Raw genomic sequence first — 17676 nt, forward strand, 5'->3', positions numbered from 1 at the left:
TGTGTGTGTAAATGTGTGTGTATGTGAGTGTGTGTGAGTATGTGAGTGTGCGAGTGTGTGTGTAAATGTGTGTGTAAGTGTGTGTGTTCCTCGTCTGTGTGAGTGTGAGTGTCTGTGTGAGTGTGAGTGTCTGTGTGAGTGTGTGTGTGTCTGTGAGAGGGTGTGTGTGTGTGAGAGGGTGTGTGTGTGTGTGTGTGTGTGTGTGTGAGTGTCTGTGTGTGTCTGTGTGTGAGAGTGTGTGTGTGAGTGTGCGAGTGTGAGTAAGTGTGTGTGTGTAAATGTGTGTGTAAGTGTGTGTGTGTCCCTCATAAAGACCTTTCTGATTCTGGTTCTGATTCCGATTTTGCAAGAATTTTGCCTAAACATACTTGGCAATAAAGACCTTTGTGATTCTGATTCTGATTCTGATGTTGCAAGAATTTTGCCTCTAGGCCTTACGATTCAGCACAAAATTGGGTTTTTGGACTGTTGGTGGTGCTAGACAGTTTGAGCTCGACACACCAAAGTTGCTACAGTAACTTCTAAGACTGGCCTCTACATGTGTGCCAAATTTCATTACTTTCCTACGTACGGTTCTATTGACTTCAATGACTTCAATGACTTGATAGGCTAGTCACAGCGCCCCTCCCCTACAGTGATAGGCTAGTCACAGCGCCCCTCCCCTACAGTGATAGGCTAGTCACAGCGCCCCTCCCCTACAGTGATAGGCTAGTCACAGCACCCCTCCCCTACAGTGATAGGCTAGTCACAGCGCCCCTCCCCTACACACATACAGATGTATTGTGTTGCTGTGTCTCGCTCTGCTCACTCACAGTCACACACAGAACTGCTCTCTGTCTCTCCCTCAGTCACTCGGGTTCGCGGGTCTTTTCCGTTAACGTTTAGGGTTTCTTCAGCTTTTTACTTTGGGTTGTAACGTTAATAATACGTACTTACTAACCAGTAGAGTTCTGGTAAATGTGGGTTCGTTCAGACGTGGTGCTTGCTTGGTAGAATGCGACTCGCATTGCGTCTCTGCCTGTCAGAGATTTTTTCTTTTTTAAACCTTCAGCTGTCTCTAACCAGTAACCAGACACTGTGTGTCTGACACGTTTTTGCTGTATTTCATAAAAACATAAAGGTAGTAAGCTAGTGTTATAAATATTACAAATTAATTATTACTGGTTAAAGCCCCGCCCATTTCAAGACAAGCCCCGCCTACTTCCGGGTTAGGCCCCACCCACTCCGAGTCAGAACCAGAATCAGAATCTTTGCCTTACAAGTCAGCGCACAATTGGGTTTTTGGACTGTTGGGGGCGCTAGAGGGCTTCTTTTAAAAATGGCTGTTTTTAGTGATTTTTCCGTTATAACAACACGAAGTGGCCAATCGCCACGGTTTTTGAACTGTGACCTCAGTTTGACCTCTTTCACATGTGTCCCAAGTTTGGTGTTGATAGCTCATTTAGTTCTTGAGTTATTGACATTTTAGTAAAACTGGCTCCTCACAGTCCAAACTTTTTGGGGCCCCTTAAGGACCCTGAATCAAAATTTAAACTTTTTTTCAAGGATTATTGTCATTGAGACTCCAGAGAATATTACTGCACTGGATTGGTCTCGATCAGGCGAAAAACCTAGGACTAGTTAGCAAAAGTAGGTTTGGATAAAATGCACTATAGCGAAAAACTTTTCAAGGGGGGAATGAAATTGGAGATATACGTTTTTTAAGTCATGAGCCAAGGATTCCAATGATATAAAGCACTTGAGATTTGGACATACGGTTTGGGAGTTATGGGCACAAACGCGTTGAGGGGCGCTAAAGGCCTTAAACGCTTGAACCCGGGAAATGCTGCTTGCAGCTTTAATTATTATTATTATTATTCTCAAACTTGGTCAGATGGTAGTACTGGTCACAGTTACTCAGGGCCAAAATCTCAGCGGAATCGGACAATCTGGGGCGCTTCAGCGCCCCAAAACGCGTTTGTGCCCATAGGTCCAAAAACCCAATTTTGTGCTGACTCGTAAGGCAACTTGGCGCTGAAGCGCCCCAGATTGTCCGATTCCGCTGAGATTTTGGCCCTGAGTAACTGTGACCAGTACTACCATCTGACCAAGTTTGAGAATAATAATAATAATAATAATTAAAGCTGCAAGCAGCATTTCCCGGGTTCAAGCGTTTAAGGCCTTTAGGGATTTTCACATACACAAAGTGACCCGCAAGTTACAGAGGGTGCCACAATATATGTCATGTCATGCTACATATGTCATGCTACAGTGTATTATACGAGTATATGTATACTACGAGTATTATACGAGTAATACGAGTCAATATCTGTGCTCGGATTGAATGAAAATCATCATTGGCTAGCTGATTGTGTCAGCGTTCTGTGATAGGCTAGTCACAGCGCCCCTCCCCTACAGTGATAGGCTAGTCACAGCGCCCCTCCCCTACAGTGATAGGCTAGTCACAGTGCCCCTCCCCTACACACATACAGATGTATTGTGTTCCTGTGTCTCGCTCTGCTCACTCACAGTCACACACAGAACAGCTCTCTGTCTCTCCCTCAGTCACTCGGGTTTGCGGGTCTTTTCCGTTAACGTTTAGGGTTTCTTCAGCTTTTTACTTCGGGTTGTAACGTTAATAATACGTACTTACTAACCAGTAGAGTTCTGGTAAACGTGGGTTCGTTCAGACGTGGTGCTTGCTTGGTAGAATGCGACTCGCATTACGTCTCTGCCTGTCGGAGATTTTTTTTCTTTTTTAAACCTTCAGCTGTCTCTAACCAGTAACCAGACACTGTGTGTCTGACACATTTTTGCTGTATTTCATAAAAACATAAAGGTAGTAAGCTAGTGTTATAAATATTACAAATTAATTATTACCGGTTAAAGCCCCGCCCATTTCAAGACAAGCCTACTTCCGGTTTAGACCCCACCCACTCCGAATCAGAACCAGAATCAGAATCTTTGCCTTACAAGTCAGCACAAAATTGGGTTTTTGGACTGTTGGGGGCGCTAGAGGGATTTTTTTAAAAATGGCTTTTTTTTTGTGATTTTTCCGTTATAGCGCCACGAAGTGGCCAATTGCCACGATTTTTGAACTGTTTGACTTTTCTTTTGATTTTTGACCTCAGTTTGACCTCTTTCACATGTGTCCCAAGTTTGGTGTTGATCGCTCATTTAATTCTTGAGTTATTGACATTTTAGTAAAACTGGCTCCTCACAGTCCAAACTTTTTGGGGCCGCTTAAGGACCCTGAATCAAAATTTCGACTTTTTTTCGAAAATTATTGTCATTGAGACGCCAGAGAATATTACTGCACTGGATTGGTCTTGATCAGGCGAAAAACCTAGGACTAGATAGCAAAAGTAGGTTTCGGATAAAATGCGCGATAGCGAAAAAAATTTAATGGCGGAAATGAAATTGGAGATGTACGTTTTTTAAGTCATGACCCAAGGATTCCAATGATATAAAGCACTTGAGATTTGGACATAGGGGTTTTAGGGGTTTAGGGGTTATGGGGACAAACACGTTTTGGGGCGCTGAAGCGCCAAATTATCCGATTCCGCTGAGATTCTGGCCCTGAGTAACTGTGACCAGTACTACCATCTGACCAAGTTTGAGCTCTCTAGGCCTTACGGTTTGGGCTGCATGACCGTTTCTAGGGCGGAATAATAATAATAATAATAATAATAATAATTAAAGCTGCAAGCAGCATTTCCCGGGTTCAAGCGTTTAAGGCCTTTAGGGAGTTTAAGGCCTTAAAGGATTTTCACATACACAAAGTGACAAATAAACAGTCATATCGGTGAGTCTACAATCCTCGTGCGAAGCAAAACGAAGTATGAAAACATACTTGGCAATAAAGACCATTCTGATTCTGATTCTGAGACTTTGCCTTACGAGTCAGCACAAAATTGGGTTTTTGGACCTATGGGCACAAACGCGTTTTGGGGCGCTGAAGCGCCCCAGATTGTCCGATTCCGCTGAGATTTTGGCCCTGAGTAACTGTGACCAGTACTACCATCTGACCAAGTTTGAGCTCTCTAGGCCTTACGGTTTGGGCTGCACGACCGTTTCTAGGGCGGAATAATAATAATAATAATAAAAATCCTAACAAAAACAATAGGTTTCCAGCGCTTCGCGCTTGAACCCTAATAATAATAATAATAATAATAAAAATCCTAACAAAAACAATAGGTTTCCAGCGCTTCGCGCTTGAACCCTAATAATAATAATAAAAATCCTAACAAAAACAATAGGTTTCCAGCGCTTCACGCTTGAACCCTAATAATAAAAATCCTAACTAAAACAATAGGTTTCCAGCGCTCCGCGCTTGAACCCTAATAATAATAATAAGAAAACTAACGATAACAATAGGTGTCTACGCACCTTTGGGGCTTGACCCCTAATAATAATAAGAAAACTAACGGTAACAATAGGTGTCTCTGTTGAGGGACCTCTAGCAAGTTTTGGTCAGCAGAACATAAAGCTTTACTTTCTTGGTAAAAAAGTACACTCACATAGGTAAGAAGGTGCCAGGCCAGTACCTTCAGGAGAGCAGATTCAGTGCTGTGACGTGTTTTAAAGCCAGATTGGAATTGCTCTAGAATATGATTCCTTCCCAAAAAGACTGCAACTGGATAAAAACAACTTTTTCTAAAATCTTAGACAAAAAAGATAACTGAGACACTGGTCTAAAGTTAGATAATAGTGCAGGATCAACATTGGGTTTCTTAAGAAGAGGCCTGACCACCAGGGGCGATTCTAGAATTTTCATTTTAGGGGGGCTCAGCCCCCAGGGTAGGGTTGTATACTACGAACCTTATTGCAATCCACTATTCCATTGTATTCCCTGTATTTCACTGTAAAAAAAATGAAAAATTTAGATGTGACCAGTCACTAGAAAATTTTGAGTTGTGAATGTGTTTTTTTTTTACAATGAAGACTTTTTTGTTGGAAGAAAAAACAACTATCACACTGTGATAAGGGCTGAAGTTGAACGCAGCGAAGACGCATTGGATGAGAAACCGAACTGTGTATTGGTCCAGTAAACTGCAATTACAAGAACTGCACTGATGCAGATGTCATATCATAGCAATCCATCAATAAATGCACACACACCTTGTACTCTCTGATGTTCTCTCTGCTTGGCGTCCCTGCGGATTGAAAAACGCGCTGAATCCATGCAGACTCAGTTCAGGGGAGTTCAAGTTCAAGTTCAACTTTATTTGCATAGCACATTTACAAACAGCCACATGGCTGACCAAAGTGCTTCACAGTGCGTTTGACATACACACACATGCACAAAGTAGTTCAAGAAACTAAAATAAGAATTCTTAAAAAATATATGTATATATGTAAATATATATAAAAATCAATAAATAATAAATAAAATAACCAGTGTAAAAGAAGGTGAGATAAATAAAACCATAAACCGGATGTAAACAGACATAAACCCCTGGGCAAATCATGAAAAGGCTAGAGAAAATAAGTGGGTCTTTAGCATGGACTTAAAACTAGATATGGTGGGTGCCGTCCTAATCTCTAGTGGCAGGGAGTTCCATAGTCTAGGGCCGGCCACAGAAAAAGCTTGCTCACCTCTACGCTTGAGCCGTACACGAGGAACCACCAACATGGCCTGGTCAGATGAACGAAGACTTCTAATTGGAAAATAGGGATGAAGGAGTTCAGATAAATAGAGAGGAGCGGTATTATGGAGAGACTTATAGACAAAGAGTAGAATCTTAAAATCTATTCTCTGCAAAATCGGCAGCCAGTGTAGAGATTTAAGAATGGGAGTGATGTGTTCATGTTTGTGACAGCTAGAGAGAAATCTGGCAGCAGCATTTTGAACAAGCTGGAGACGCGTAATCTGAGTTTTAGATATACCGCAATATAAAGAGTTACAGTAATCTAAGCGAGAGGTTACAAACGCATGAACAGCCATTTCTAAAGTCTTTGGGGTAAGAAAATGTTTAATTTTGGAGAGAATCCGCAGTTGGTAAAAGCTAGACCCAATAACAGATGAGATGTGTTTGTCAAATTTTAAGTGCTGATCAATAAAGATGCCAAGATTCTGCACCCGTGAAGATCTAAAAACAGATAAACTCTCTAGGTTGATGCTAGAGGACTGAGAGTTCTCATTTGGGTTAAACATTATTACCTCAGTCTTTTCTTCATTTAAAAACAGAAAATTTTGTGCCACCCATACTTTAACCTCTTCTAAACATTTTAGAAGAGATGAGATTGCTAAAGGGTTATTTTTCCTAATTGGTAAGTAGATCTGAGTGTCATCAGCATAGAAGTGAAAGGATACATCATGTTTCCGGAAAATAGAGCCCAGGGGTAGCATGTATAACGAGAACAGAGAGGGAGCTAAAATTGAGCCTTGTGGAAGGCCACAGGACAGCGCGGCGGGGGAGGAGGAAAAGTTACCCAGTTTCACTATGAACTTTGTCAGTTAGGTATGATTGAAACCAGCTCAAAACATTATCTTTTAGACCTACCCAGGTCTCGAGCCTTGATAATAAAAGGGAGTGGTCTATGGTATCAAAAGCAGCTGATAAATCTAAGAGAATAAGAACCACAGAGTCTCCGGAGTCAGTAGAAAGGTAGATGTCATTTAAAACTCTCAAAAGGGCAGACTCAGTACTGTGAGCAGACTTAAAACCCGATTGAAAGACCTCATAGATACAAGTGTTATTCAGAAAACTTTGGAGTTGATTTAGCACAATTTTCTCCAGAATTTTTGACGTGAAAGGCAAGCCAGAGATAGGTCGAAAGTTTTTTTGAATGGAGGGGTCCAGTGAAGGCTTCTTGAGCAAGGGAGTAACAGTGGCAACCTTAAGGTTGGCAGGGACTGAGCCAGTTTGCAGGCACTTGTTGATCAGAGACAGCAGGCCTGGACCAATTGAGTGAAAGATTTGATTTAAAAATTTTGGGTGAATTATGTCACTAGGACAAAATGAGGGCTTGAGGTTGACAATCACCTCCTTCAGTTGCTGGAGGTTGATGAGCTCAAAAGCTTTAAAAAATGCAGAGACCTTTGATGTGATTGGGGAAGAGATAGGAATTATAGTGGGGTGAACACTTAGTCTTAGTTTAGTGATTTTGTCACTAAAGAATCTCGAAAAGCCTTCACAGACAGCAACAGAGGAAACAGGCATAGATTTAACAGAAGGATTTGTCACGGATTTAATAGGGGAGGGGCCCAGGGGAGGGGCCGAAACATGACGCAGCTTGTCAACTCAGTTCAGGGGAGGAGCCAAAACATGACGCAGCTTGTCGACTCAGTTCAGGGGAGGAGCTGAAACATGACGCAGCTTGTCGCCGCATCAAATGCGTTTTTAAAGGGGACTGAATTTTTTAGGGGGTCTGGGCAGAAGTAAAAAGGGCCTAGTGATGCCCCTGCTGACCACAAAACCTGTTTCAGCACTCTGGATGGAATGATGTCCAGAGGACAGTTCGTTGGGGATACACGCTGGACCACCTCAGAGGGAAGAGAAAGGGACACTGGCTCAAACATATTAAACATAGATGAGGGCATAGAAGAAGAGCATATATCAAGACCGTTAGACGAAATGTTCTGCCTAACAGAGGCCACCTTGTCAACAAAATGATTGAGAAATCCACTGCAAGTTGACCTTCATACATGTTTCAGAACATTGCAAGATGAATTTGTAACAGACTGGATAGTATTAAATAACACCCTAGGATAATTACAGCTAATGAAAATTACAATTGACAAGAACATACATTTAGCTTTTTTAACCACATTTTGATAGTATAAAAGACAATGTATACCCAATGATACATGTATACCCAATGATACATGTAACTTGTCCTTCTTCCACCTGTGCTCGGCTTGTCTGCAGCGCTGCCTGAGGGTACGCATAGTATCTTTAAACCAAGGGTCAAGTTTGGCTCTCATAGGTCTGTCCTTGAAAGGTGCAATTAAGTCCAAAATCCCTTAGCAGATGGAGTAGGAGATTTCATAACATAAAATGGAGTAGTAAATTTAAAAATAACAGCGAAGTGGTCCAAAATTCAAATGTCCATTATTTATGAGATGGATTTTTTAAAGATGCTTTGAGCATTATTAAAAATGCTATATAAGTAAAACTGAATTGAACTGAATGATTTCAAGTGAATGTAAAAAAAAAAAAAAAAAAGTACGTAAAATTTATGTAAAATGTAAAAAAAAAAAAGGACTTCAAACTACCGTCTCAGGTGCTAAAGACTTTCTACACCTGCACCATTCAGAGCGTCCTGACGGGTGGTATCACTTCCTGGTTCGGGAACAGCACCATGCAGGTCAGCCGAGCCCTCCAGAGGGTGGTGCGGTCAGCTGAACGGAGTCTAAACCAGGAAACACCCAGGATTCACTGTTCAACAGGATTCAACAGGTGTCACTGTTTTTATGCACACCTTTTTTTGCACTGACACTTTAACTCTGGACTGTCACTTTAACTCTGGACTTGCACAGCACAGTGCCACTTTATACACTATACACACCATAATGCACATGTTGTCATGTGCAACGAACCACCGTGCGAGCGTCGCCATAGAGACGCGTCCCCGGAGTACTAGCGCGCTTCCGGACTACACTTCCCATCAGCCACCCTACCTCCTGATTACCCCACTCCTAGGGGGGGGGGCTCTGTAATGAGTCTGTCTGTGTTTCTGTCCTGTTTCTGTCTGCTGTCTTTTCCTGTGGTTAATTGTTTGCTCCGCCCCATCTGGTGATGCGCAGCTCGGACCAGGAAATGGTTGGGTCGTGAAGTTGGAGCCATGGTAGGCCAAGGATGATGGCGTGCCGCGGGGAGTGGATGATGTGGAAGAAGAGGCGCTCCTGATGCTGGTCCCCCACCTGCATGCTGAGATGCCTGGTGAGGTGTGTGATGCGCCCCTCTCCCAGCGGTCGTCCGTCTATCGCCTCCACTGCTAAAGGAAACACAGAAGGGATCACAGGAACGTTATGGGCGTGAACGAAATCTTCTGTAACGACGGGAAACAGAGCGGACCCAAACGCAGGATAGCATAAATCAAAATAGGGTTTAATAACTGAAAACATGAAAAAGGACGCAGACTAGACTGGACAAATCACAGTAGATGCCGCGCTGCACAAAGCAACGCGGCACAGTTAAATACAAGAAGACAATGACACAATAAGGATCAGGTGTGATGACAGGGAGGAGCAGACGAAGGCGGGGCAGACACGTGACGAGAAACATAAACAGATGCACGTGGCCAGAGTCCGGGCAGAGTCCTTACACATGTGCACTTTAAGGACAATCATTAAAAAAACATACGCATATATATATATATATATATATATATATATATATATATATATATATATATATATATATATATATAATTTTTCCACATATATTTTCAATTTTTATATAGTTTTTATATAGTTTATACTTTTTTTATTTATCTATCTCCTTTTGGTTTATTTGTTAAATCCCAAATTGCATTCCTTTTTATGCTTTTATAGAGGGCAGATGCAAAAAGCATTTCACTGCATGTCGTAGCCTGTATGTATGTGTATGTGACAAATAAAATTTGATTTGATTTGAAATCATTCAAATAAAATCATGAAGCTTGTAATCCCTTTGGTGCCATTTGCGCGTGACGTCATAGAACAACAGACGTAGAACGGATCTAAGAGTAAATAGTGAAAAAGAACGCGTTGTACTTTGTGTTTATTGAAGTTACTTTGTTTACGAGAGATAATACATTTTATGAGTGCAGTTTGGGCGGCTGTAGAAAGTATTTCTTTGGGACCCCTAATGGTGGCGTTAGGAGCTGCAACTGCGGCAGTCATTATTTATTATTATGTTAATCGGGACGATGAGGAGGAAATGACAGAGAACACAGAGGACACCACCGGCCCCGTAGTGTTCGTTGAAAATAGGTAATTTTATTTGTACAACAGTGAGAGTAAAACAACATGAATCATCAAATTGCTGATTAGTTAACTAACTAACTAACTAACTAACTAACTGACTAACCAACTAACTAACTACTGTAACTAACTAACTAACTAACTGTCAACGTTTCACATCATGATAATATTAGTATACAGTCTCGGTAATAGTCATATGTTAAAGTGGGAGTGGAGGTTTGACCCTGTGTTCAGTATGCTAAAGGTTTATGTTAAAAATTGAAGCAACAATCCACAACAAACAAGTCACCAATCATCCCTACACTTTACACCATTAAACTGCACACTTTACACCACTCTGCAACTTACAAAACTCTACAACACTAAACTCTTCTATTTATGCCACTTTACACTTTACACAACTCTACACCACACTAAACTCTACACATTAATACTACTACTATTTAGTAAGTTTGTGTGGTCTGACGCTTTGTGGCTGAGCTGTTGTTGATCTTAGATGCTTCCATTTCACAGTAACAGCAACGTTTTAGCTGATCAGAACACAACTCAGAGTCCCGCTGTATTATCTACACACCAGGTGAGTTCTGAGATGTGTATGATATGACAATATAATATTAGTATTGTGGTAATGATGTCATAATACACTTTTCTGAAGTGTTGTGATATACTGTAAATAAATGTAATAATTACAAATGTCTTTTTCTTTTCATTTTTACTGAATATTTAAAATTTCTTCTTTTTTTTAAATTTTGACACTATTCCCTTTAATTCAGGGAATTTATTTGTATAGCACGTTTAACAGTGGATATTGTCGCAAAGCAGTTTTCATTTTCATCAACTCTGAGTTGATTCCATCAGTCAGGCACCAGCAGCAGCCATGAGAGCCCAGAGAATGCATGTGCTACATGTGAGACTGAGACTGACAGAGGTGAGGCTGAGCAGGAGGAAATGGGGCTCTTCATCCCTGAGCCCATGCTTTGCTGTGAAGCTGAGGAAGATAAGGTCCCTCACTCTCTAGAGACACTGTACGAGACTGCGCAGTGCAACAGCACCTTGGACTGCCTGCTGTTAGCAGCCCATGTGTTTCTGCTGGAGACCGGCTTCCTGCCACAGGTCAGAGATCAAACAATACAGAACCACCCCATTAATGCAATAGTCATATATAAAACTAATTCTAAGACAATATTTGTATTAAAAATGTTTGTGTCTTAGGCTTTTGCACAGTACTTACATTGGGTAGATTTATTGCATTTTTTTTGTCACTTTTACCCATTAAACAAAGATGGCTTGGTGATTGATGGGGTGTTTAAAACGTGTCATTTGATTTGATTATGTGATGAGTGCAGGGTTGTGATGTCAGAGCCGGAGAAATGCCCAGCACCTGGAATGCAACAGAGGGCCTCTGCAGGCTGTGGTACTTTCACCCGTTCTGTGAGAACAGCTCAGTTCAGATGGTTGGTGTGCTGATGGGCCAAAAACTTGTCATAAATGGTATGCATGTTGTTTATGTTACATAGATGTTGTTATTGCATGAATATTCATTTTAACTGCAGCTGAAGGTAAAGTCATTGTCTCCCACCTCACAGGCACTATGAAGACAAACAGTGCAGTAGAGATTTCACAGAAGCTGGTACTGAATCCTGATGATTACGTGACTAAGGAGTGGGCAGGTGTGGTATATGACACTATATCCATTAAATGAAATATCTGTCATTTTTCTTTATCTTCATGGACAGTAGGTCAGGGGTTCAGCCCCAGCCATTGTGCAATGTCCTTAACCCTCTCTGCTATCATGGCTGACCCTGTGCTGACCCCAACCTTAAATTTAAAGAAGTGTAACACCACTGTCTAGCTCTGTAAAGAATTTTGTATGACATTTCAGAACTGAACATTATAATTATGAGGAACATAAAATAACTTACATTCATATGCTAGAGTCCTGTATTACCTATCACTTAGGCTGTAGAATTTATATATTTATATCTATAATATATATAGAATTATATATTTATTGTCTGTTATGTACAGTTGTATGAAGATGTAAAGTGTGTTTGTTGTACATGGACCCTGGGGTTTCCATGGACCCTGCTTTTAATTATTTGTCTGGTGAATTAAAGAGGTTTTGTCTTTGTAGGTGGAAATGCTGGACTGGCCTACAGAGATATGCAGAAACTGTCTCGTGTTTTTAAGGACCATTTGGTTTACCCACTTATTGCAAAAGCTAGAGAAGGTATATCAATAAATCAGAGCGAGTACTGCCTTTACTGTTCTACCTCTTTGCACACTAGTTACAGTAGATATGTACCCACTTATACACAAAATGTCTGTGTTTTTGTTTCCTGCTCACTCTGCAGCACTGGGTCTGCCTGCACTGTTTGGTCTGACTCTGCTGCCCCCTGAGCTGCTTTTAAGGATAATGCAGCTACTGGATGTTCCCTCGATCCTAAATCTGTCTCAAGTATGCAGACACCTGCACTCTGTTTCTCAAGATGCCTCACTCTGGAAACATTTTGTGTACCGTGACTTCGGAGGTACCAGCACATCACACAGGCACTCTATAGAGTTAAACTTCAGATTGCCAATTTTTTTTAGAGTTTCTGCTGTTACCAAGCTAGGAATCTTTTACATTTGTGCAGTGAATTGATAGATCTAGATCACAACATTGGATCATCAACATTTTCACCACGTACGTTGTTCACAACTGTAGAAAGTAGAATTTGCCATTTTAGCCGACTTTGGAGCTCTATTTGTAGCTTACAGTATATGACACCTCATGCACTGTCCAAAGTCCAGACATCACAGACGTTGTTTATTTAATCCATCTTGCCCTCTCTCCTCCTATTGATTGTAAACAAATTTTTATGGAACAGTGCTCAGCTGTAGCTAAAACCATTAGTGCTAGATTAAAGTGCACATTGTCAAAAAATGTACACTGATCAGTTATAACATTAAAACCACCTACAGGTAAAGAGAACAACATTGATCATTTCATAACAATGGCATCTGTCCAGGAGTGCGATGTATTAGTCAATTCTCAATGTCGATCTAAGTGAGTTTGACAAGAACCGAATTGCGATGGCTAGACAACTGGGCTGAAACGACATCATCAAAAGCTCCTACTATGGCCCCGTGAGCTGATTGTGGCTGATCAGTGTGTTTGTAAATAAAAGTTTAAAGTTTTGCATATGTCGCCATGCAAATGTCTAAGCAAACTGGCATAGGTTATTGTTTTGCATTTCAGTACACCACAACAGCACAGACTGTATAACAGACAACTACTCTAGTGTACTCTCTCTATATTTTAACTCTGTGGACAGTTCAATGCTTTTACCTAACCTTTTTTTTCCACACATCTGCATTTTTGTGATTTCAAATGTCTTTAATATTTTTTGTGTGTACAATGAATTTTCAAGATGGCACTGAGCACAGAGACACAAACTGGAATGAGGTACAGAAATTGAAAATCCCCAAATTATAAAACAAAATTAAACTAAAACCCTATTTAGTGTGATCTTGCCTGATGCTTCTCTCTTAATTAAAATTCACAGCTTTACAAAAAGAAATATCAGCAAAAGAAGGCATGGCACATATTCAGATTGAAGTTTTACGCTTCCCGAGTTAGCCCTTTTACTTCTTACCCCCCAGTGCCTGTCCTTCCTCTACCAACTTATCATCCGCCTGGCTTTAGCAGAAGGCGGTCCAATCAGAGACCTGCTTTTTCGCAGGCCATCCAGCCACGCCCGCCCTATGCCCGGATTGGCCTGTTTCTAGGTTATGAACCGCCAACTGGACTGCCCCAGCAGAGGCCAGAGGGAAGCCGCGCATCAGACACCAGGAGAGGTTTCATCTGAAACCCACAGGACATAATAAACAAAACCAGAATAAACTAAATATATTACAGAATGATTTATTTATGTGGACTTTTTCATTAACCAGAAAGAAGATATGATTTTATAATAACAGGCTTGAAACTGAAAAATGTAATAAGGAGATAAATGATTTAGCTGTCAGATCCAATGTCTTTATTTTATTTGTGATTTTGGAAGCAAATTTTACATCACCCTAGGAATCTAACCTAAATAACTTATATACACCTCCCACAAAATCATACAAGAGTTTGAATCATCAATAAGAGTCGAACGTGGGCCACCATGCAAAAATAAGATACGTGGGCCACCATGCAAAAATAAGATACTTTATTGACAATTTTCTTATAAAAACAATATCAAAATTTTAAACATTTGCTATTTGTCCATCAGACAAAGGCAGCAAACTGGAGCCTACAAACAGAGTTTGAGAGTCAGGCTAAACCACCCATGAGCATACCTTCCACTCTGCAAGTGCACACACTCAAACTCAAGGAGGTGAAGAGCACAAAAGAAAGGACTAGTTCTCCCTCCCATGTCCAATCCCTGCGGGGACAAAGAAATTTTCTAATTTGCTAATCAGAAAATGGTACAATTAAGTAACATTTGGGCAGGGGTCATCAGGCTCAGTTAGCCAAAGATGTTAAATAAAGCAGAAAAAAAAATAAACACACAATGATAATCCAAATAATCAAGTACTGCAAACCACAATACCAACAAAATCAAAATAATAATAAAAAAAGTCAAGGAAAAACAAAAAAAATTAATGAAGCCCAAATTTGGAAACAGCTTTGCTGTCTACAGCAAACAAGAAGCATCCCTATTTAGAGTGAAGTCACATGCCTTCACAATGAAGAACTTCCTACAGCCCGAGTATTTCACATATATTCGTATGAGAAAAACTGTATGCAGTATGTTTGGAACCTTTGTTAGACATGACATATATACATATGAAAAGGTATGCATGTATATATTACAGTGTGTATGTACAAATGGATATACAGTAAAATATGGGAGATTTATTGTTTGGTGCCAAACATTAAAATTTAAATGCAAACCCCAATTTGACTTTTCTTTACTTATGTGTCTCCCACTTGTTGCTATCCACCTGCTTATGCTATTAAGTCCATCCCAATCTGTCTACTACACATATTTAGAAGGACGCATGTGTGACATTTATATCTAAGGACATTTATATCTAACTGCAAAATAGGAAAAGTTTTGAATTTGGTATAGCAACAGATGATTATAACAAGTTTATGAGACTTGGAAGCAAACAGAAAGCTCCAGCCTCGCAGGTATTACTGTGTAAAATATTGACTAGCTTTTGATCTCATCACTAAAAATGACGGAAAAGCAGTGAAAGTGGTTCATTGAGGCCCACGACATATAAGGAGATTCACTTTATCACAAAACTTTTAGACTTAAAGAGAGCTTTGGAATTTTACTCTAAACCATATTGTTCACTTTCATTTTGGTCCTTTATTTTGTTTTAATTGTCAATATATAAATGTATTTTCAACATCTTGTGTTCTTAATGTATACAACAGAAAGTCATCCAGTGTGCCTACTACACAAAGTGTATACGTTCAAAAATCTACCCTAACATTGATGATGTGTGTGATTGATGTAAAGGCAACTAAGCAGACTTTCTTATTACTGTAGGTGAGTGACTATCAGACATTTATATTTAAAACACTAAATGAGGTCCTTAACTCAGATATAAAACCCAATGTCGAAGTTGCTGTTTTTGGATCACCAGAACACAGAATATCACTGAAAATCAGGTAAAAAAAAAAAAAGATTGCTTTTGCCTCCTTAGCAAGAAGAAATATATTTTCTGAGTGGAAAAAAACAAAAAGTTTCAAAGTGGATGTGTGACCTGGTATTATAGTTAAAACTGGAAAAAAGTATTTAAAGGATCTGTCTAAAGCGTTTATAAGATGTGACAACCCATGATCACATATTTTTAAGAGATAAAGGCTCTTCATCTAATTGATCATTATAACTAATTTTGTGGAAACTAAATGGTTTAAATATGACCACCAGCACTGTTTGGTTTTATGTAAGTTCACACCATGAATATGTCAGAGTATCAAATTGTTATTACTTATACGTTTTTATTTAACTATAATTTTTTCCCCTACAATTATGATTGTAAAATTTATTTACCATTGTATTTTTTTATGTATTTATTACTATTGTTAATAGTATTATTGTTGTTGTAATAGTCTTTTGTATCTTGTATTATTTCTGCAGAAAGAGTTATTTTGGGAGAAAGATTTACAGTATGACTTAAATTGTATGAAACTTTTTTTAATGCATTGAAGAAGTTTATAAATAAATATTTAAAAAGAGGTTAATTGTATATTTAATATATTTTCTGATTATTAAATGTCATTAATTGAAATCATGTCTGTTGTTCAATTATTCAAAAATATGAGAATTTATATAAATAAATTATAATAAACAGCAAAAAAAAAAACTTTAATAGCATCAGTCTTTAATATCATCAGTTCATTCAACTTTCAAATGTACTTATTTATTAAATTGCCAACCCTATGAGGACTTTGAAAAGAACAATCTCTTAAACAATACACAAAATAATATTCTACATAATTGATCTCCATCATTGAGTATTTGAAAGCTTCAGCATGGAGTTGGTGTTGAATCTTTAATGAACTCAGGTGATGAGTTACTCTCCAGTGTTTATAATAATTTATATTCACACTCTCTGGTGTCACCCAAATAAAGGTGGGTACTCCAAGGTTTCTTCCTTATAACATCTCATGACAGTTTTTCAGATGTTAGAGATATATAGTAACTTAATTTAATTTTATTTTAATTTTTTGTTTAATTTTTTTAAATTATTAAATTTACATAAACATGTTATGTTTTGTAAAACTGCCTTGAGCATTATTAAAAACGCTATACAAGTTAAAATAAATTGACTTGAATGATTTCGAGTGAATGTAAAAAGTCTGTGAAACTATTAAAATAAAATTATGAGTCAATTCATTTCAGTTTCATGAAGCTTGTAACCCGTTTGGTGCCGTTTGCGTGTGACGTCATAAGAACAATAGAAGTAGAACAGATCTAACAGTAAATAGTGAAAAAGAACGCGGAACTTTCAGAAAAGCGTCGAACTTTGTGTTTATTGAAGTTACTTTGATTACGAGAGATAAAGTTTATGAGTGCAGTTTGGGCGGCTGTAAAGAGTCTTTCTTGGGGACCCCTACTGGTGGCGATCGTAGCTGCAACCGCGGCATTAATTATTTATTATTATGTTAATCGGGACGATGAGGAGGAAATGACAGAGACCACAGAGGACACCACCGGCCGCGTAGTGTTCGCTGAAAACAGGTAATTTTATTTGTACAACAGTGAGAGTAAAACAACATGAATCATCAAATTCTTTATTAGTGAAGTAACTAACTAACTAACTAACTAACTGTCAGCTGTTCACATCATGATAATATTAGTATACAGTCTCGGTAATAGTCATATGTTAAAGTGGGAGTGGAGGTTTGACCCAGTGTTCAGTATGCTAAAGGTTTATGTTAAAAGTTGTAGCAACAATCCACAACAAACACGTCACATATAGAAGTGTGTCTGTTCTCCTGGACTGAGGTGTGATAACTGTTTCCCCCTGTGCAGTAACATGAAGTTAAGAGTAAGAGTAATCAAGCAGAAGAGCCGAGTGGAGCTTGAGGGACCAGAACCGACCCTGACCCAACTCAGCACCCAGGTCAAAGAGGTCGTGCTGCCTTCAGCTGGACTCAAGTAAGTTCTCATATAAATCTAGTGGTGTGTTTACATCTGACCATCACACAGCTGGTAAAACACCCACATTCAGGATTTAGTTCCCCTTTCTGTTATGATACCACTTTACACCACTAAACTCAACACTTTACACCA

At 39.3% G+C, this 17676-nt stretch overlaps 1 protein-coding gene across 1 annotated transcript; it reads left to right on the top strand.

The window, feature by feature from the left end:
* Positions 1-9848: 9848 nt before the first annotated feature.
* On the top strand, positions 9849-13743 carry LOC132856635 (F-box only protein 7-like). Its single transcript, XM_060886266.1, has 10 exons — positions 9849-9901; positions 10406-10469; positions 10751-11005; positions 11239-11383; positions 11479-11562; positions 12027-12122; positions 12247-12423; positions 12920-12931; positions 13306-13340; positions 13441-13743. The coding sequence occupies exons 1-10, from the start codon at positions 9849-9851 to the stop codon at positions 13741-13743; spliced, it is 1224 nt and encodes a 407-aa protein (XP_060742249.1).
* The last annotated feature ends 3933 nt before the right edge of the window (positions 13744-17676 follow it).

The sequence above is a fragment of the Tachysurus vachellii genome, chromosome 14, assembly GCF_030014155.1.
Source record: "Tachysurus vachellii isolate PV-2020 chromosome 14, HZAU_Pvac_v1, whole genome shotgun sequence".
NCBI lineage: Eukaryota > Metazoa > Chordata > Actinopteri > Siluriformes > Bagridae > Tachysurus > Tachysurus vachellii.

Coding starts and splice junctions, on each gene's coding strand:
- LOC132856635 (XM_060886266.1), top strand. CDS start 9,849: ATGACAGAGAACACAGAGGACACCACCGGCCCCGTAGTGTTCGTTGAA. Junction 12,123..12,246: donor TATTGCAAAAGCTAGAGAAG/GTATATCAATAA, acceptor CTCACTCTGCAG/CACTGGGTCTGCCTGCACTG. Junction 13,341..13,440: donor GAGACACAAACTGGAATGAG/GTACAGAAATTG, acceptor TAAAATTCACAG/CTTTACAAAAAGAAATATCA.